The sequence below is a fragment of the Battus philenor genome, unplaced genomic scaffold, assembly GCF_028537555.1.
Source record: "Battus philenor isolate CCGP_79_NKW_IND1 unplaced genomic scaffold, ilBatPhil1.0.hap1 SCAF_11, whole genome shotgun sequence".
Lineage (NCBI taxonomy): Eukaryota > Metazoa > Arthropoda > Insecta > Lepidoptera > Papilionidae > Battus > Battus philenor.
Window position 1 is genome coordinate 9,813,440 of NW_027181673.1, and position 22,581 is coordinate 9,836,020.

The 22,581-nt window shown below is 31.1% G+C and overlaps 2 protein-coding genes across 4 annotated transcripts in view; one reads left to right on the forward strand and one right to left on the reverse strand.

Annotated features, from left to right (window-relative positions):
* LOC137929020 (general odorant-binding protein 19d-like) overlaps nt 1-22,581 on the reverse strand; it is a 119,667-nt gene that overhangs the window by 19,565 nt on the left and 77,521 nt on the right. The window lies entirely within an intron of this gene.
* The window catches only part of spri (sprint), a 229,174-nt gene continuing 224,936 nt past the window's right edge, over nt 18,344-22,581 (forward strand). Inside the window, exon 1 of the mRNA XM_068772003.1 lies at nt 18,344-18,415. Within this exon, the coding sequence (XP_068628104.1) occupies nt 18,347-18,415 (69 nt within the window). The 5' untranslated portion in view covers nt 18,344-18,346. The remainder of the gene's footprint in view (nt 18,416-22,581) is intronic.

Sequence of the window (22,581 nt, forward strand, 5' to 3'; positions counted from 1 at the left end):
ATAGTGAAAAATAAACCGAGTAACTGAGCGGAAATTTAAAAGTAAATTTAACGTAATAATAATATGAATGCTCCTTGATTTAGCGTACTATAAAGCAGTAAGATGACAAAGATCATTTTGTTACTTTAGAACAGAATCTAAATTATTTTATTTTTAAAGTTTTATAATAGCGCACACTTGATTTCGTAACATAATACAATAATTTCGTCAGATCCCTATCTGAGTTAATCTGAAATAAACCGAATGAAAACAGACTTCCTTTATTATAGAACTTAAAAATTTTGAGAAAACTCTAGATTCAGACTTTTTAACGCGTCCCTTGGAAATCTAAAGGGGAAGGCCTATGTTCAACAGTGGACGTCCTGCAGCTGAAAGTTTTGTTATGAATCATTTGTTTTGTGTTTCTAAGACCTACGTCACGTATTCTATTCGGATCTTAACGATTTTTAGATGATATTTGATGGGTTAATATTTTTGATAATCCACAATTATTAACTCATGTGGCCTAATGGGTTTTTGTTGTGTTAAATGCGAGTTTACGGATATTTTTTGTTTCATGACATAATTATCTTTCGTCATTTACAAATTACACGCATGGATTGGTACTAAAGAATACTAATTAATATTAATAAACAGAAGCGATCTAAGAAGTTATCATAATGAAGTATCATATTGGTGAGGTAATGATATGATATTTTTTGCTCAAATCGAATAAATTGTTTTTATTGTGCTACTAATCTTTACTTACCTTCAAAGTAACCGGATTTGGTATTGGAAGAAAATTACTGTATCGCTCTTTACCCTGTTTTATTAAAGTCGTCACGTTTGTATTATTCTGAAATAACAATTATTTAGGAGTGAAAATAATTTATGTGCAATCATCATTCGCTTAAAGAGACTCAGGGAAGTGGAGATCCAGTTGACAGACGAAAATAACCGATATAGCTTCTCTCATACGATTGCCAAGTTGAAGATGCTGGACAGTTCACATGGCGTACATAACAGTTCTAGAGATTGATCACGACGGAGCGGACCCACAAGATGAATAGAAGTCCTTATTACGGTACGAAACCATTATTATTGTAAATCTCTGCGAGCCAACATATGACGTTGAATCATTTGCAGAAAGATGATTAAAATAAATTTTTACGATTACATGCTTCGAATATTAAATGTGATAAATTATCATCAAATTTATAAATGTTTATCAGTTTTAATGTAACAATGAAGAGAATAAGTTAATATAGAAACTGTATCAAAAAGTTACAGCAAACTTACGTTATGATCTTCTTTGACTGAATACTCCCTGATGCGTTCATTGAAATTGGAATTTGTAATCGCACTGTATATTGATTTGATATCGAGCATTAAAATCAAAAGGAAAGAATAGTATAGACTAGAGCAACGTACTGGCCACATACTGTGATATATTACACTTTGACTAAAATAAAGATAAACATGGAAAAATTTACCGTGTGTCGCTCACGTCACATTAGAGCTGCTTGCACCGTTACATTCCTATATAAAAAGTGAACAGAATAGAGGGGCGGCTTCTTTAACAATTTGATAGAAGAAACAATAGTCCAAGATGCTGTCACAGCCTGTTGAACCGGTTGCGAAGCCGTTTCATTGTTCGTAATTTTAATGATGGTCATGTTGCTTGCGGATTGTTATACGGTGGATGCGTTCCCGTTACTGGATTGCACCCACTTTAGTAGCCTTGCAGTATAAAATAAGAGATGTTTTTTGTTTTCACCTGCTTAAGATGTCTAAGGCACCGTCACCATTTTCGGAAAGTTTGTGGTGTACTATGTTATGCTATCTGTGCCAGACTTCGCCAGTGTGTATTGCTTTGAGTACTATGATAACGAGTGTGTTCAAACCTGATAAGACCAGCATAAACGAGTAAGGCCATTTAGTCGCCGTCCAATGATTAAGAGTTTTTTCAAGATGTCACCGTTGCACCAGTGTGACCAAAAACTGTAGAGCAAGTAAAGCTAGGTAATATCCGTTGTAAGTCGTGAATGTTCCTTGTAAAAACCATCCGCAATAGTATGTGTCTAGAAAGCCGTGCATTTCCGCACTGCATAATACATTTTCTTTATGTATTATTGTGAGCCAATGTTTTAACGCTATAATACTTCTAAACGCCATCATGTTACGGTACTAATTTGCTTGAAAATCAGCAACATTTGTAACCATTGTTGTAACAGTGTGATATTTTGCTGTCACGGTATCAAACATAGATAGTTCACAAAGTTGACGGTAGTTATACTTTGTTCAATTAATTACCAGCTTTTGCTTTGGTTTTTCTCTTTTAAATATAACATAATTTTGCTCTATAACAATTTTGTCTGTATAACAAATCTGTCTATATAACCAATTTGTTATAAAACAACTTCGTTTTTAAATAAAATTTCAGCTTTAATTCAAAGGTTAAATTGTTTAACCCTTTCACGACCACGGGGACGCCGGTGTCCCAAGCAAAAATCATGGATTATTTTAATATTTACGTAACCATTGTAAATTATTTTTTTGTTTTAATATTTCGGAAAGTACCTTTTTATTATTTTTTACTGCCAATATAGGATAACTAACACCGTTTATTGTTTATCGTCATCGGAACGTTAGAGTTCTTTTGGCGCGAATGATCTGCTGTTTGGAATAAATAATTGATATTGTAAAAGTGCTTCTCAAGTTTTTACAGTGTCAAATTATCATTACCTGGTAAGTAAATTGTTATTCTAAATATTCAGTAGTAATGTATTTATGTTGTATTCTGTCATAAATCATTATAAAGATTATGGGACACGGATGTCCCTGTCGGCGTAAAGGGATACTTTTTACGGGATTTCTTAACTTTTGGCCTGGTGATATACCAAAATGCTATCATTTTCTTATTCATATATTTCTCAGAATATGTTTCGTAAGGGGCGTGGAGTTTTTGAACTTCGAAAAAATAAAATTCTTCAAATTTTTGTGGGTGACAATAGCGATGAGGAAGATGACTTAGTGCTTGATGACGAAGACCAAAGACTTCTAGTACAGGATGATGACCAAGGGGTATTTGATGTCGAGGTTGAAGAAACAACGACTCTTCAACGGCAAGATCACCTGAACCTTCAACGTCTCAAAAAAACAATCCATCTAATCATCAACCAATCATCTAACAACAGGAATTGTTTTGCCGAGTATCACAAATAACTTGCCCTATTATATTTATATTATTCATAAACAAGTAAAAAAAAGTACACTAAGTAATAAATGTACATTATTTACAACAAAAATGACTTACCAACAAGTAAACCAAAATTTAGATGTTTAAGTAGAAAGTAACCCTTAGCGACCATAGGGACATATTTGTCCCATAAATTTCCAAAAAAAATGTAAAACTTTTTTGAATTTTTAGTATAAATTATGTTTTTAGGATGCCTATTAATTCATTACATTTAGCTAAATTGATTAAATAAGGTACCGTAACCTTATGGTCCTGAAAGGGTTAATTAGCAATTAATAATTTTAGTACGTTTTCTTCCCGTATGCTATGACCTTGAGCCATCTGACATTTATTGATTTTGTGCAGAGTTAAATAAATAATTTTAACCTAAAAATGGACTCGTTATTAATATACATATTGATTAGTTATAAATATGAAACCATCAAACGACGATTGTATAGTTCAGTTGCCAGCAAAAAGCTTTAAAGCTTTTACACTTTTCCAACTATTCTCTATAAAGTGATCACTCGTAAATATGTATTTTTTCCATTGGTATGCAACACGCTAATAACTTCTAGCAAAAAAAATTCTGTCAGAATAGATAGTAAACGATAAATAGTTTTGATAAGTTATAAACTGAATTTTGGAAGGCTTTTTCTTATTATGTCATTATTTTATTCATAATTTCAGAAACTGATGGTTTTTTTAATAAAAGATTTGGATAGAAAAAATTAGCCATATAGTCTTATCTTTAAAGTTTTTATACTTGTCACCTATCACCCTGTATGAATATGTACAAGTTTTAGTTGAAGGTTTCCGGTTTTACAATTAGTTCAAAGAATATATTCCTTAGTTATTATACTGGCAAATAATTATTGGTATTATTAGTACCAGTATAAGATATGTAGTTAGATGCAATTATCGCAATGCATCGCTAGTTGGCCGTACATTCGGCGTAGTGTCACTGCACCCTTTTCTCTTTTACGCTTCGATGAAAGGGTCAGTGACTTTTTCGATGTACACTTTTAAATGACGCTGAGCAACCAGTATCGCTAGTAAGGACAAGAAAGACACGTTTGTTCAATGGTTTTTCGTGACCGTAATGACTGCTTATTATGGGAACGCGATAAGTTCTTTTCTTGTAACTTGCCTTGTGTATGAGCGGATATTTAAACAACTTTGGCGGGTGTTAAAAATTATTATATTATATATTATGATATATTTATGAAATTATTATTACTAATATTATATTATATTACCTGTATTTTTAACATAGATTTAACATAGATAGATTATGTAAAATTTTACCTTACAGTACGGTAAAAATGTTTAGTAGGTACCATGACTTATAATTTCAGCAATAGACGCCTACTGCATGGTAGGCCTCTACCAAAAATCGATTGCACTTGCGCTGCTCGCGTCCAGTGATTTCCCGACCTCGAGAGCGACCTCGTGGGCAGGCCACGATGCGTCTACCGGCTCGTGACTATTCAAGAAATATAATTGTAAATATATAATTTATGTTTAAATTTCGAATTATTAAACACTAATAAATAACTACTCTGCTAATTCAAAGTATTGCTGTTAAGTTTTAGAGTCCTAAAAGTACCAGCAAATGAGTTTATTCTCTGAATAAATTTCCTTAAAAAAACATTAAAGAGAAGACGGAAAAAATTATGTAATTACTATGGTACTACCTCTAGTCTTTTGTAAGTTTCAGTGTTTTTATTGATAGTTGACTCTGATTATTTATTTATTCATATTGTTTCTCTCTGAATCGTTTACAGTGAGCACACGTTATGAGGAAAATGCCGGAAGACTCTAATTTGAAAAAGCTAAGAAAACCTAGAATCAGGTTGTGCTTTTCTGTCATGACATCTTTCAACTTAAAGCTACGAAGATTCCAAACGCGTTCTGATCTAAGAAGAGCCTATTTATGTGAACACTTTCATAGTGCCCTTAATATAAAAGTATAGTAATTCATAGTCAATATTACTTAAAACATACTATAAATAACTATCTATGAAATGTTTTTTTTTCTTTTTGCTTAAAAATATTATGTAAAATTCAAATGCATGCACGGGACTGCAATCATAATAGAGACATAGATTTGATTTGATCAACAGCACAATAAAATTGCAATATTTCTAACTATTGGACATGTGTCTCAATTTCTCGTATAATTAGTATTTAATTTATTTGTTTTCACACAGTTCCCCTCTTTTACTAATATAAAACTGCGTGTACGAAACTCGTTATTGTAACGGATAAATCTAAATGGCCCAGCAATTTACCGCTTTGGGCGCGAGGCGCTTTTATTAGTTTAAATTATTTATTTCACCGCAACCAGATTTACGATAGACATCGCGATATATCAGGCGCCCGCCAATAAAATTCTCTTTAAGACAGAATTAAAGTTTTGCAAGAAGTGACTATAAAAGTTTACTACGAAAAGTTTTTACTACGTGTTACAGCACACAACAATCGAAATACTATTTACTATGTTAGTATTTCGATATTTGTTAAATACATTATCGAATTTGAATTTGACTATATAGTGTTCCTTTGAAGTTCTTTTAAGATAACTTTACAAATATAAATTTATTCCTTATGTTATTTGTTGCCCATTTAAATCTATCTAGGGATAATTTTGTATCCACTTTGAAAACACTCCTCTGCTGCGGGGGCAACGAAAGGGTTATCTCAAACTACTACTATCTAAAACCCCACAGTCTACAGCGTCTACGGCGCCTTTAGCTGAAAATACGATAACACCTCTCATACTATCGTAGTTGCAACAGCGGTAGCCCAGTACCTCAACTACTCAGGATAAAGCTACAGACATCCACGCGTTATCATAAGCACCGCTGGGCCGCTGTATCAACCTCTCCGACGTCCAGGTCTCTGGTTGCAGATGAGGAGATCGGCAAGTATTCTTCTCCCTCTCGTTCCGACGCCTCTTTCTGCAAGACTAATTTTTTGCAGAGGGTTATAATGGCGTTCCATGACCGCTAGTTCTGTCCCATCGCCCTAACGAAGCCTGACTACGAGAGGTCGAACCCCAGAATGTCAAAGACGGCAGAAACTAGGGAAAAATATTTTTAGACTTTTTTTATTTACAGAGTATACAATGTAATAGTTAGTTAACTATTACATTGTACTCCTATTTAATTACTTTATGTAAAGCAACGTGAAAGAGTGTTTTCATGATTCATTCAGCATAGGATGTCTTACAAGGCGGACTTCGTTGCTTTGTTGACAAGGTCGCTCCTGAGGTCTATTAGAAATCTATGAGAGGCCTATTTCTAGCGGATGTCTTACGGCAGGAATGGTGATGACGATTAAAATCGAACAATACGCTGTCAGTCATGGGCGAACCACTAATAGTTAGCCTGTAGCCGTTGAAATATTTAAACATGAGTAAATCATGCAATAGTGAAATAATCTCCAACAAGTTAACCCTTTATTATCAAAACTAATTAGTAGCTAAATGGTGACGGTAATTACAACATTTCTCACATTTTGTTGACGGCTTGTTATAGTCATACTGCGACTTTTTGGCGCCAGTCATCCGGTAAATACTTATTCCTCATTAAGGACATTAAAATGTTTTAAATTTTGAATAAATCAACATAATTTTGACATTACACTATCCGTGTTTAATATATTTACGATATTTCAATATATTATTGAAAGGTTACTAACATGATATAAAGAGCGATTAGGCATAGCCGTAAAAGTTTTGATGGGGTGAACATAACATTTGCTGTCATTTAATATATAGTACGCAATATGCAAAAATTAGATGAATAATAAATAACGTATTGATAACATAAGTCTTATCTAAGTAACAATAGTATTATAAGATTAAAGAAAAAACGTTTTAAAAATTTTAACCAGAAAAAAATAAATTAAATATTGTTTACTATCTGTCTCAGACTAAGTATCGCTAGAGTATAATACTCTGTTGCATTACAAAAAAAAACATATAAATAATACATGTTTTAGAGTAATCACTTTAATGAGTGATTGGAAATAACTTTTGAGTTTTTTTTCCTATCTTATGAGCTTTAAATTCATCCCTTAAAATCTTTTATAACCAATCATCATGTACTATTAAGTAAGCGTGTTTTCATGTCACTTCTAGGTGTTATATATCATTGTAGTTCCTGGCATTTTTACACTTCGCCCTCTAGACAAGGATGGAGCCCCCTTTTTATTTTACGATCCAAATTCTTCACAAAATCCATAGGTGGAAAAAGTACCAGATGGTTTTTCAATGGCTGGTACGTAAGTAGAAAGTCGAGTATTTATACGAAGAGGTTGCGTACCATTAATTGTTTTCGGCTTAATGGATGTTTGTCTGTTTTATAATTAAATAAACGATTAAGAGTTTTGTGTTTAAACAAGCTATGTAGGAATATTTAAAGTTTTTAAACTGTTTAGATTCTGAAACTACTATTTGCAATTACGTAATAATCGTAAGATTAAAGAAGAATAAACGAGTACCTGGAGTACATATGCTTAAGCAATAAAATATATACATCCATCAATGTCCTAAAACATCGCGCAATCGAAGTCAAGCTAAAGGTGTCAGAGGAAATAGATCGCTTCTAATCGACTACCAATTGAGACGCGATTTATGTAATTTGTGATAACGTCTAACTGACAAGACCTGGGCTCGACTGATCGATGGCGAATACACAATAAATGCTTTTACCTTACGATTTCGGTTAATTAACTCCTAAAAAAAATAAATACCAAGCCATTAAATTAAGCAATATAGTGTTAGCTCTTGTTTTAAAGGACCCATTATTTGATATATTTGCTAACTGGTCGTGAGCTTTCAGAGAATGTAAAATTTTGGAATAAGACAAGATCAAAAATGGCCGGGATTGGTGCTTAAGGCTAACAAACAGCATAGCTCGCTTAAGAGACCGACCTCCCTGTGTTGGCGTTCATTTTCATCGACTAGACTTTTCTCCTTAACTAAATTTTAATTGAATCTACTAATATTGCTTTGGAAAGCCGTTTCAGAAATAAGATAATATTTTTTTGACAGGCCCAAATCCTTTAGCAGGTTATAAGAAGATTTAGCTGTTATACCATTCGCACCATTCAAATTCACTTTGAATTTATTCCTAGTTATTTCGTTGGCTAAATTCCAATAATTATTCAACTAATTTGTACGGTCCCTAGGTATACTTGCTTTTCCGACAACAATAAATTTCTTGATACGTCACCTTTTAATTATTTTGGAAATAGGATTTAATCCGGTCTACGTGACGTCACCGCTAGGTCCTCGGGAATTTTATATTGTTTCTGATACGTGTCAATCATATTAATCAATATATTTTTATCAAAAAATTCAAAGTGGCGCTACAGATTTAAAAGCACGCTATTTTTCCTCACAGACATGTAATCTTCGAAAGAGTAAAACGTACCATCTCGGCAATATGGATGTGACGGAGTATGAAAAATGCTGTAATACAAGGAAAGTCCTCCGAACATTAACGCATCTGAATATGTTGGGGGGTGCAAATGTGTCGTAGACGTAGTGTGGGGTTCAGATATGGAAGCGAAGGGTGATTGCGCTGACACTTATAAATATTTGGTGCAGGCGCTGGATTAAGGAAATTTTTATTGCGGTATGCGTCAGAAATTTTAACACAACTTTCTTGACGCTATTATTAAATATTAATTTAAATGAAACGTCCGTCTAATATTCTACGTTTTAGGTTATTACGTTATTTTACGAAATTGAGTCGAATTCTGTGCTCTGTGGAATAGAAAAAAAGTTACAATTTTTGTTTTAATGCAAATTAAGTTACAGTTTGCTATCAGTAAAAAACAATATTTCAATAATATATTGTATAAAGATTTTTTCCACGGTAATTATATTTAATCAAAATTTTAAATTATCTACGATCTACTGGTTATGATTATAGATATTAAAATGGCTAAAATGTTGGAAATTTATGTTTATATTATATTATAATGCAGGAGGGAATCATCGATATTTTAAAATTTGTAAGTATTATTTGCTTAAAATGATAATGAAAATGTTAAATCCTGACGACGTTCAAAGGATCGGTTTTACAAATCTATTTCCTTGTACGCAAACGAGAATAAGTCCCTTAAGAAGCTCTAAAAAATGACGCTCGTTAGTTCCCGAGGAATTGGCGTTAATAAAAAACTCGGGGTAATTCGGGGGCATGGGGCTTGACAAACGAGCGAGCCGCGGACGTGTAATGAGAAGCTGCCTGTATCACCTGTCGAGAGAATAAAATGCCCATCTGTGGAGCGTTGGATACTCCGATTTGTTCCTAGTTTTTTCGCCGGAGGTGTACGATATTGTAAATTTATTAATTTATTCCTTATCGCTTTTTCAATTGTACTAAAATAAAAAGAATTGCATGTTCCTTCCTTGTCCTAAAATTAATAGCGTTTATTAAACATTTTCGTGTACGTATTTGTAGGTCATAATATAAATATGTACTTTAAGAATCTAACTTGTTCTAAGTAAATCTACAAGAGATAATATCTCTGTAACTTGTGGCTTAGAGACTTGAAGTTTATTAAGGAAATTCCGAGTAGAGGTCAGCTAAGAATGAATTTTACGCATTTACGCCCACAAACGGGTGAAGGTAGAGCAAAATACAAAAAAAAATCATGTTTTAAACTATACCACTTACATAATATATAATTTGGCCATAATATTTTTTGTGTGTACTGATTTTACTTTCTTTTTACGCCTCGTGAAACGGGTGGGAACAGTTAGTTTGTGATAAAAAAGATTTTCACAATAACGCAAAACATCGAAGCACTGACGTTTGGCTATCAATCACTTCATAATATTCTTTTCATCATATCGTAATTTTTTATTTACATCAATTGATGTAATAAAGGCTAGTAATTTTCACTGCGAGGAATATGTTAGTATACATAAATTTACAATGCGAAGTGTCGTTACATATTTATATTTCAATAAAGAAAAATGCACTGCAAGTAGCGCGTATGATCATAACGTTAGTACGTATGTATTGGAATAATTTGCAAATGTATGATCGGGTCGGGGAAACCAAATAAATCGCAAACCCAAAATGACGGCCGAATAATCCATCCCTTCATCCCTCAGTCCGGACCAGACGCGGTAAATGCGAATATGAAGCACTAAGATGTGCAAATCAATTTTTTTAAAATATTGCTGCATAAAAATGTAACTTTTTTAATCTATCTTTTACTAAAAGATTTTCTTTTTCACTATTGGTTTAATTAGTTTTATAAATGGGTATATGTAATATTTATTGATTTCTAATTAGGAAACTTTCTGCATGTGGTGACTAATTAATATTAAATAAAATTGTGTATCTGTAAATCATTCCATCGCACATCGTCATGTCAGCCTATAGACTCCCACTGCAGGGTATAGGCATTCCCCTGAGATATCTATGGGGGATATACCTGATCACTACGCTTGGCAGGCGGGTTGACCTTCGCAGTATAGTTTTATGATACGCAGAGGACGCTGCTGCCCATCCTCTGGAAACTTGTTTGTCAGCGGTGGCAATCCTATATAATTAATATACAAAGTGTAAATTATATAAGAAAGTACCCTGGGAATCGAACCCACGCCCTACGATGACAAGTCTCAGTGTTCTACCGCTGGACTACCATCGTAGGTTATTAATAATATAAATATCAAATAAAAGTACGTTTTAAAGATTTTTATAAATATATATGATTATTAATATAATTGTTAGTTTCTGCAGACTTCAATGATCATTTTATTTAATGAACTTGAATATATTTTAAAAGAATAAAATAAACGAATCTACACAAAACAGCATCTTAGTGACCAAGATTGAAATATACAGGTTGTTTAATTTGCAAAGCGATCAGCGGGGTTCCCGGTCTATCGAAACGTATCAGGCACGTTTTGCACGTCTGCTTCGGTCGTGACCAAACACCGCAAAACTCACTTTGGAAGGTATTGAGGTAGTTAATCCTTTTGTTTCGTCTCGATTTGTTGTGTTGATCGCTTTGTGATAAATTTGAATTTAAATGTGAGAAATATATGATAATAAACTGAGTGAAGTCTGCTGTTATGATGCAAGAAATATTACAAGTAACAATATTCCAATTATTATAGTATTGGTTATTTGAAGTGGCAGTGGATAGGTCACAGAACAGTGCAGGCGGCTGCTGGGGATTTAAAATTTTGAAAAGGTGTCTTTTTCTCTTAAGGATCGGCAAATGCAGTGTAGGATCCTCAAAGTAAACAGATGATTAGTTTAATGTCATCGGAAGCTGCTGGATGCAAGCCACTTCCAATGGGTCCCAAAAATTTAGAAGCCGCTATCGAGCAGTGGATGTCCTTCAGCTGAATTAATTCGGCTTAAATGATTATGATATCAAATGTTTTCATCGTTGGATAAGACACTACTTTTTGGGAAAGGGGAAGATTAGTTATTCACGGTGCGAGCGAAGTGTGGGTAATCGATATGTGTGATGTTATATAGTAGTTTTTCTATCTTCGTCTATATCTATTCCTTAAATCATAAGTTTAACTGTGTTCGACACAATACAACTCCCTGTAGACAAATAAATCCATTTCACTCCTCAAGATAATAAATACAAATGTAGTGTTGCTAGTTTAAGAGATTTTGTATTAGATAACACTGTGCAGCATTATCTGCGGGCCGTGTCATAAAAAATGAGTCGAATATTTAACTTGTTGCATTACTTTCAATGTTACTGATCACAAGTTTCTGTTAAAAATAAACCATAAATATATTCTTTGCTTGCATTGTGTTATATATAATATGTTATACACAAAGTGTGCTATAATCAAACGAGATGAAAAAAATTTAAGACCCCAAAAAGGTTTGCAATGAATAACAAGATACGTATTTTAATTACAACGTGTTAATAGTGTCAATTCGTTTAGTTTTGGATCCACACATAAAGATTGTCCCGATTAATTATCAATTTAGCCGAAGCCGCTCGGATAAGGAAAGGTGAGGACCGCACAAGATATTAGATAAAGCCAAGTGGTGCAAATTTATAGTCTAAGTTTAAGTTATGTACATATGTACATTTTGTATATATTATGTATATATATATATGTTAAAGTTATGTTTTCACCAAAAAATATGGAGCAATGAGATCATATTATGTAATGACTTAAACGTATTTAATACATATATAACAAAATTTACTTTAAAATTGAAAGATGTTTGGAACCATCCTCGTTCTATATAAATATTCTTCACAAAACAATAACATAAACGTTCACTTACTTCGTCGTTAACGAATACACGTGATCTTGTCATTTAAATGCGAATGGATACTTCGTTTATTGTAATTAGGGATGATACCATTTAACACCAGTCGGTAAGCTATATTTTACCTGCAAATATCTCGCTTCTGTTGCCGACCTATCATAAACACTCATCGCCAAAAAGCTTTCGACCCTCTTATGCAAATTGGCAACGTTCATATTGGGACTACTGTGACCATAAATTCCGGACTTGAGAACTTATTTACAATTTTTATATAAATATTTTTAGTTAGTCGAACAATGGTAGTTCTTAGTGAAATTATAATATTAATTTTGCGTGAAACATGGTTTTTTTATATCATTATAATATTAAGTGTTGCACCAAATCAACAGTCTGTGTCCTAAGGCATACGATAATAATACGTCGCAATAACTATACTGTCTATGGCGCACTCAAAATCAAGTAATGACTTGACTTGACTAGTTACTATTTGTCAGCTGTGACGAGTATCGCATTATAAACAATTTATCTTTCGAAATTAATGCTTGTTTATTATCACTACTGACGATTAAAATGGTCGGAGATACATTAATGGATATTTGTTTACTTATGTTGATGTGTGCTTTACCTTTCTATTTAACTATTAAATATAAATATTTAGATTTAAACCACATAAAAGATCTTTTATTTGATATAGTTTTTGCCTTTACTTTTTCTACTATATTCGAGAATTCTCAGGGTATGAGTTAACTTTTTATATTCAGTTTATTCCTTTTCATAGACTTTTATGTTAGATAAATGGAATTTAATACTCTATTGTTAATCGTGATTTGTTTAAAATAGTTAAATAAAAATATTTATATAGTTAATATGTACTGTCGTTTTATCAATCAATAATTTATTTTATTACATTATTTGTTGTTGGTATTAATTAAACTACTCGTAAATTTTAGTTTTCTAATAAATACGTATATAATGAGTGTGGTGTACTTATATTTATGGTTAATAACATGAACATTCATTATTAGATTGAACGTTTTACAACTAATAACATTTTCGTCCGCAATACTTAGTGTGGACTTTAAAATACTGCCTTTTCTATAGAGACCGTCTGTATATGATCGTCTCATTTCAGCCACCAATCAACTGCAAGACATAAATTTTTTTTAAAGATCGCGACGATGACCGGTCTTGCGCTGCCCACCTTCAGCGAATTCCCGAAACCTCGAATAAATCGTCAGTCCTAGGAGTCGTAAAAGAAATATAAATCAGTAATCAAATTTAAAAATAAACTGTACTTCGAAATGCGAATTATGATGTCCAAATATTGTAGGAGACAGTCCTGCAAATAATTTTAGTAGTGTCGAGTCAATAGGGACTACATAAGTAAGGCACCAGCAGCGACTACTGTGCGACGCACGGGCTACCCTTTTTGGAATGTGACACTTATTTTTGGCAACCAGGAAATTGCGTACGATTTCTAACTAGAAATACTGAAGCGCTTTGGGCTCAGAGGGCAATTTGTTAAAACGATTGAAGTCGAGGGGACTTGTGAAGTGGGTTTTAAGTTATAAAGGAAACATTTCATAAAGCTTCAGCGAGCGTTTGCAAAGTCGAGCTTAATAAACATCAAAGACTTTTTATTTTAATTGGCACGCGTAGTAATATTTTAAGATGTGCTTCCTGTTTTGATTGTGCTTTATGAATCTCTTTACTTTTAAACCAACTCGTCTATCAAAAATATCTCTCAATTATGGATGAACTAGAATTATCTATCGGATGTTATTGAAGGACCCTTTATATTATTTCCGTTTCTATGTTTATGTTCGTTATGACACATCAAATTTGCATAAAACTGTAATAATTTTTTATCATAAAATGGACGCACTTGTGGCGTTTTATATAATACGAAGTAGAAATATATATACGTATATACTACATACACATATATATATATATATATATATATATAAACTACGAGTGTATATATATATATATATATATAAATATATATATATATATATATATATATATATGGCCATTTAAAATTTATCACCAACAGTGTTATTATGTAATAGTTATATACAGTGATTAAAAACGATCTCACGAATTTTAAATAAGTTGAGATTGGAAAAACATAAGAAAGGTGCAAATAAAAAATATTCAAAAGTAAAATTTATAACATACCAAAAAATTACCTTTCTTTAAACACATGCATATAAGATATATCAAAATATGCGATTTTAAATTAAAATGGCAGCAATGTTAGAAATTGTAATTTTATTCTAAATAAAATATTTAGTATTATATTAAGTTAAATAAATACACAATACACACACGCGTACATATCTTCCTGGCTTAATGTTTGACAGATCTTATTATTCAAGTTACTCTCCTTGGTATGTGTGAATTTAATTTAATTTGAAAACAAAACTTTAATACCTGTTTTAATATTTAATTTGTGTGCATTACATATTATGTGATATATCGTGGCGAGCACGGTTTCGCAATTGCAAACAATAAGCCGCTTAATGAGGGCTTAGTTTGTTTTGAAAGCTGCTTACAGAAGACGTGGAGCTTTATATTTTAGTCATATTTTATTCAGCTTTTGTATTAAATTTGCTAAACATGTATATAAGTACCTTCATCTATGACTACGCATGTATTTATTTTATGATATTTGAATGCCTTGAATACAATATAATTCAAGATAATTATATCATTTCCTTTAGTACACTTACAATGTTCTTGGGGTCCAAATTAATACCGAAATTATTAATAAAACGGTAGTGTAAAAAAAATTAAATGTATGAGAATCTTGTTTGTTGGACTGGTTTATTCTTCTGAAGATTATACAGGATAATTGATTATTATTGTGAAAGCTTGAAGAGGAAAAAATATATTGCACAATTCTTTACCAAAAAGTCAATGTTGTCAGAAATAATAAGTAACTTAATAATATTATAACATAGTAAGAAAACTCGTTTACAAAATACAGATTACTACTTATTAATAGCTTTGCAGACTTTGTACTTCCAGGAGGTATTGACTTGCCGCACTCCAATAGAAAAAAAAAATAAAAAATGCAACAAATTTCCGAAAAATCACTTTATATCACACGTTTTCGGTGAGAGTCGCCAAGATTTGGAACGTCCTGACTGGGTATATTTTTCCTGATAAGTTGAACTCTGCAGCCTTTAAGAGTAGAGTGTACTGGTTTCTTTTGGATGGGCATGTACTACCCTCGTCTTCATCAACACTTTCCATCACGTGAGATGGAAGACAAACGCTTATTCCATTATAACTATATAAAAAACTATATACAGGGTGATTGGAAATAAGTGTAAAAAGTTTAAGGCTTTTGTTGACAAATGAGTTATATATCAAAATATCATACAGATTCACATGGATTTGTGATTCCAAAAGATCTTTTATAGCTACTCAAACATATACTTGATCATTATATTACATTTATTAGTTTGATTGTTAGTTACATTACGGTCATTATTTAAAGTTTGCTTTATTTCTTTTTTATTTCAAAAAATCTGTAGGACTACTTGAAGTCTCATATACACTTTTTTTAAATTTGTCTTTAGACGACACATTGTTTATTTTTATAACATAAACATATTTTAGCAGCTCTGGAGTTTTGTTTAAGTTAGTTTTTTTGGTACTCAAGAATCTTATTTATGCTTTTAAACTTACAAACATTGTAGTTTTATGAGTAGAAAAAGATGTACGAAAATGTATATAATAATTCTTAATTATTTTGCTCTTTACAAACGGAAGTAGATAAAGTTTTTCTTTTAATACGCAGTGTTTTTTAGTTCAATGAACCAGAGTTTAAAAATCATGGTTGTTGGTTTTTTATTTATACATTACGTGTTTACTGTCATATCAGCCTATATACTCTTACTGTAAGACATAAGAAAGATAATGGGGAATATACCATAATCGCCACGTCTGGCAGATTGGTTCGCGATCGCAGTGTGGTATTATGGTACGCATAGGACGCTTCTGTCTATCCTTTGGAAAGTTGTTTGTGTGCAGAGGCAATCTAATGTAACTAATGCACATAGTGTGAGCTATATAACTATCGCACTATGTAATAAATGCATAAAGTGAGAATAATTCGTAATAAAGATTGTATCCCTGGGAATTGAACCCGAGACCTATTATCGCAAGTCTTAGTTCTCTACCACTGGGTTACCACTGCTAGATATGTTTAATGTCATTACTTTTTTTTATTAATTTAAACGCTCGTAAAGTAAGAATATTATAAAAGAAAATAACTTTTACGAGACTTAAAGGGCTCAATTATTTTTATATATAAACAATTTGTTTGTAAATAAAATTAGTGAAATTATTAAACGACTTTGAAAATAGTACCTAGTCTCTTCTCGCTTGTAGTTTTCTAATTATAAATTTTGTAATCAATATTATTAAAGAAGAATATTTTTTTCATAAAACCTGAAAGATTTTTTTTCATTGTGTTTGCAATATGTATTTTAATAATTAAATACACGAATTTATTTATACATTCAGTTGTTAGCAACTTGTTTATTAATAAAAGAAATACAGGATGTAATGTTTAATTTTGTATACAACACCACAGATCTTGTTCCGTCTGGTCATAAATAAAAGAAAGTTGAACGTTTTGTTTGCTTAATAATGCGCTGCGTGGAAAGCATTTAGTTTTCAACACAGGATGTAACCGAGATTAGTCGGAGGGATTGCTTTCGTTTTGATGTAATTGAACACGTGTAGTGCAAACAAGTATTATACACTAAAAACCTGTAAGTCTCTAACAGTGTGATATTAATGATTGGTTATAGGTATAAAATCTTTAAAGGAGTGAATGTATTTGCTGTCAATTAATCGTTCAATCTATCTCAAAACAATGGTTTTAAAATTCGGATAACTAAATATTAAAATTAATTAATGTTTTCTATCTATATTTCTGCAGAATTTATACAGACAGAAATTATTAGCTTGTCGCATTCCAATGGAAAAAATAAAATAATGTAACAATTTTACAGTCGTCACTTTATACTGGTAAAAGCTAAAAAGCTTTTTGCTGACAAGTGAACTATATATTTACTGCTTTAAATGTTTTACACCTATAGCCAATCACTCTTTTACGATGAAGTCATACAAGTTGCAAAGATTTTGCATTTTAGTCCTAACTCACGATCTAGTCCCTTTATCTCACAACATTATTATTAATCATTAAACTCAAATTGCAGGATTCGGAAAAGGTGATAGTCGCTGTCAAAGTGTGCCCAAAAAAACAGTTAATGTTTGCAACATTTTGAATATGTTAAGTTTTGTCTTCTTAATAAAACACCCAGACCGTTCTCTAATCTATATAATAATATCGAAATAAGAAAGAGCTTCGAGACGGTGTCCATTTATTTGGAAATTTACACAAAATAAACTATAAGATGCCACAGTTTATTTAATTTTATATTACATTTGTTGGAATTGAACAAAAAAATTTTACAAATCTCGAAAAAAAATTGAGTAATTTGCAAATATACACGTTTGTATTATTAAGATATTTAAGGCTGATTTGTCCTTTTGACAAAAAAATATTGAAGATATGTAATAAGAAAGTATTTTGATCGTCGCTACATAATCAAATGTATAGAAAACGAAGTATTTTATATGCTAATCGATTGTAACTCAAACGTTGTTTCAATAATCCAAAATTTATAGAGCATGTACAATGGAATCGTTACGTATTACCGCTCATGCTTAGTTAGAATATTGAGGTTATATCAATTTAGAAATAGGATTCTCTATCGCGTCTTACATGTAATTTTTCTATGTTTCAGAGTGGAAAATGTCGAACATATGTCAACGGTATATTAGAAGGCATTGCGACGACCAACACGGCGGATCGTATATGAAGGTAAGCTGTAACATTTGCATCCTAAACCAGGAGTAAAACATAGATTTATAAATCAAATTTTAATTTCTAAATTAGGAGTTTTTGGCGCATTTTCGAAATATTATGAAAAAGCCCATAAAAGTTCGATACTTGTTATAGTATATATATATATATATATATATATATACAATAACAAGTATATATATTTATATATATACACATATATATACACATACATACATATATGTATACATATATTTCTTTTATAATAAACTGAAATTAGAATTTTAGAAATATATTAATGACTAAGATTAGCGAGGTACCATGTAAAGATTCACATGGTACAAGGTGATCCTTGCTGCATTTTTTTTTTGTTTTATAATAAATTACAGGATATTTAATTCCAGTGTCATTGGCAGCTGTACTAGTTATGAACAGCCATCTTTTTCGTCTATATTTAAACTTATTACCACATACGCAACCAATACTTATTCATACATGTATTCTATGTATATGTTATATTATAAATAGTTGCACAAAACTTGGTCAGTGTCATCATAATTTTTGTTTAGAAGCCATTGTGCAGTTTATCTTTATTTATAAAGATTTTATGTTATAAATAGATTGTATAAAATAATTGCGAAATTAAAAGATTGCTAAAGAACATTAACAGGCGCATCAATAACTTTTGTTTATTAAAGTTGTATTGATATTATTACCCACTTTGGATAGTTTATACCGATAATTTGTGTGCTTCATAAGGAGTATGGCAGATAGGACCAATTTAAAAGAAACCTTAGACTTTATTTTCTCATAAGGAACCTTATTTTTTTTAATTATTGTAATTTCTTACACAAATATCTTTAATATAGCAGTTATCCAAGTTGTTTCCTCAGCATTATTATCACCAAAAAATCCCTCACAATGTAATTAGATTATTTACGTGAATTTGTTTATTAAACTTTTTAAATTTGTTACATGATAATTTAGAGATAATTGTAAAAGCGTACACAGTTACGTACAATAGAGTTACTAATTACATGAAGCCTAGAGAAAGGTTTGTTACACATTTTGTTTTTATTTCTAGCGCTAAACTCAATTCAATCAAAAATCGCTATTTTTTACTAATATTCTTGTGCATATAGACCAGATTGGTGAAACTTTTCACTGATAGTCTTTAGTGTCTAAAATTGTATATATTTTTGTTGCCTACAAAAGAGATACTAATTATATGGTGCCTGGAAAATTGTTTCAATTCTTACCGCTAACCTTAAATAAATCGTCAAATCACTTATAATAAAGTAATAATTATGTATTATTACTTACAATTGTTCAATAAAGTTTTTCGTTACGATGTGTTTTTGCTAACACATTATTATTATTATCGCCAAGCTAGATACATCATTATTATATGTGAAAAAGCATTAAACTAGCTATTTATATTGCGTGTTGTGAATCCATAAAAGTAGCATGGTCCGTTTTGATTCATTTAATGTGTGATAAATTCATAAACTTTCCTCTAAGTGGTTATATTCTATTATAAGAAGGGCACATAAGTGTTTTTGTTACATCTAGTAATTAAGGTGAAATATTTTCGCCTTTAGTAATTTATTGCTTTGATATTTTTTCGGATTAAAACAAATGTTAAACTTGTGCGGTTTAATAAATTAGTCTGATTAAATTAAGAAAACATCTTTTTACATTACAATATTTGACTCGTTCAAATATTAATACTTTGATAATTTTTCGTATTAAATAAGCCTGATCCAATAAATAAATCCTAAGCTTAAAGAGAAAGTTGCACGGGTTAGTTTGACTCGTATAAATAATTATTATTTTGGTATTTATTTATATTATAAAATGTTTTACTCACGCGGAAATATAAATAAGGAAATTTTAAAATAATGTTCCACCCGAAACATTGTCATTAAACATTTTATTTAACTCATTATTAGTTATAATAGAGTATTGTTGTAGGCTTAATTAAACATAATAAATTAATAATTTATTCATTGTAATATAAAAAAGAAAAGCTATTGAATAACCAATAGTTGAAATGAATGCAAAATTGATTGTACTTGACCGTCATTAGGCCGCAACGTCGACCATTACAACGTAACGAGCTATAGCGTCTCTCGCCCTTATGAATTCAATGAAAAGCTTTAAATTGAGCGTGCACTTGACATTTCAATTTCCTGCTTTATTAAGTTGAACGTGGACAGGGCTGGACAACGGGAGCATATGTCGCCAGTAGAAATGCTAAGCCAGCTTGGTCCGTTTCAATGGTTAAAATTGGTCAGATGTTTTATTTTATACGCATACATTTTCAAAGATTTTTTTTGTATTATCCAATACTTATACTCAATTGATTTCATTAAATTTTGAATCAGATGTGGGAAGATTATTCTTCAATGATTTTAATGTGAAGATACCCGTGTAGTTAGTGTACCAATTTTTGGCGACTTCAAAAATGTTATATAAAAAGGAAGCTGATGTATTATTTTAAATTATTAATTTATTGGAATAACAATGATCATGCAATCGTAAATGAATTTAAATATTTTTTAGTGTTTTTCAATACTTATTTTAAGTAACTTCATTACGAGATTTGATACAAGTATTTCAAAATTACTCTTATATTACTGTAAAGATTTTTGTGTTAATGTAAAGTTGAACATTCTAGTCGACTCTAGAAATACCTTATGTACCAAAGGATCCAGAAACACTATAATTTTTTTAATGCATCTTATGTACATTTAAAATTGTTTTGGATATTTTATATATATACTATCTTACTTACGAGAGAATACGTACATAACGTTTCATGCTTATCTATTAATTTTCAGTAATATGAAGTCTCTTCAAAATTTATTAAATATGTTTCTATTAATTGTACCTAACTTTAATTAGTTCATTGAATTAAAGTTTTATTAAAGTTGTAGTTAAGGTAATATGACTGATGTTCTGTATGCTTTATCGTAGGGAAAGATGACATACCTTGTGATTTTGCTAACAACTTTAAATTTTACAAGAAGAATCAAATATAAAGAACCTATGATAATACTTAATATGTTATTTCTGTCATATGCGGATGTGCCAAAAATAATTAATTAATAATAATTAAAAGCAAAACATTTCCAAAAATACTTAATTTTTGCGCAACCACTGACACTATAATATAATAAATTGATGGATGACCCACCAAATCTTTAGAATTTAATTTATTAGAATCACAAAGATTCTTAGATCTCTCTTCGTCGTCGCCGTCAAATTATATTTAAGAACGTAGATATTAAACAACGTCAAACTTCGCGCCCGTTTATAGACAACCTTTCAAAGTCATAAATCCAATAAAATCTTAGGCTAAAAGCGTCTCGGGAAACTTCGAGAATGATCATTAAAACTTTGGTTTACAATCATGGAAATCGTCCATTAGCAACGGGACCGTTTTCTGAATAAACAATCCAAGAGCAGGAGGCATCAGGGGTTTCTAATTAGTGGTGTTTGATGATTTCAAGTCGTAATTACTATTGGGATGAACTCCCGTCTTAATTGCGATGAAGCCATTCAAAATTTTAAATAAATAAGTTAAATTTCTGTGTCGAGATGTCTATTAAATTCTTTTTAGATTTATTTAACTCATCACCGAATCCTTACACGTTTCTTTTGTTTACACGACGATAGAAGTAGTTGCAAATATAACCCATCCGGTAATATAGTAGTATGTGGCAGTCCGAGCCCGACCAGGGAGGGTCTTGAGTGAATTCTAGAATTATGTTTTTTCTACCAAAAATAAAATTTGGACTATGAGCCACCTGCGCCTCCTTAAACTATTTGTGATAAATATGTAGATATCCATCAGGGACGACCAAGCTAATTAAAGTCCGAGGTTTCTTTTAATAGTATTTATAAACCTTTCGTGAGCTGCAATTGAATACGTATTTAAAAGGTATTAGAAATCACACAAATTATATTTATTGATAAAATAGAAATTTAATTATAGAATATGTGTATTAACTTTCAATATTAAAATTAAAGACATTTATTTTACGTACTTTTTTAAAATTATTTGAATGACTGGCAACAGCACTATTCAATCATTTTTTTGACACTTGTTAGGTAAACAGATCGGTGATTGAATTTTACGATTTTATTTTTTTAAATATCATAATAACATAAAAATGAAA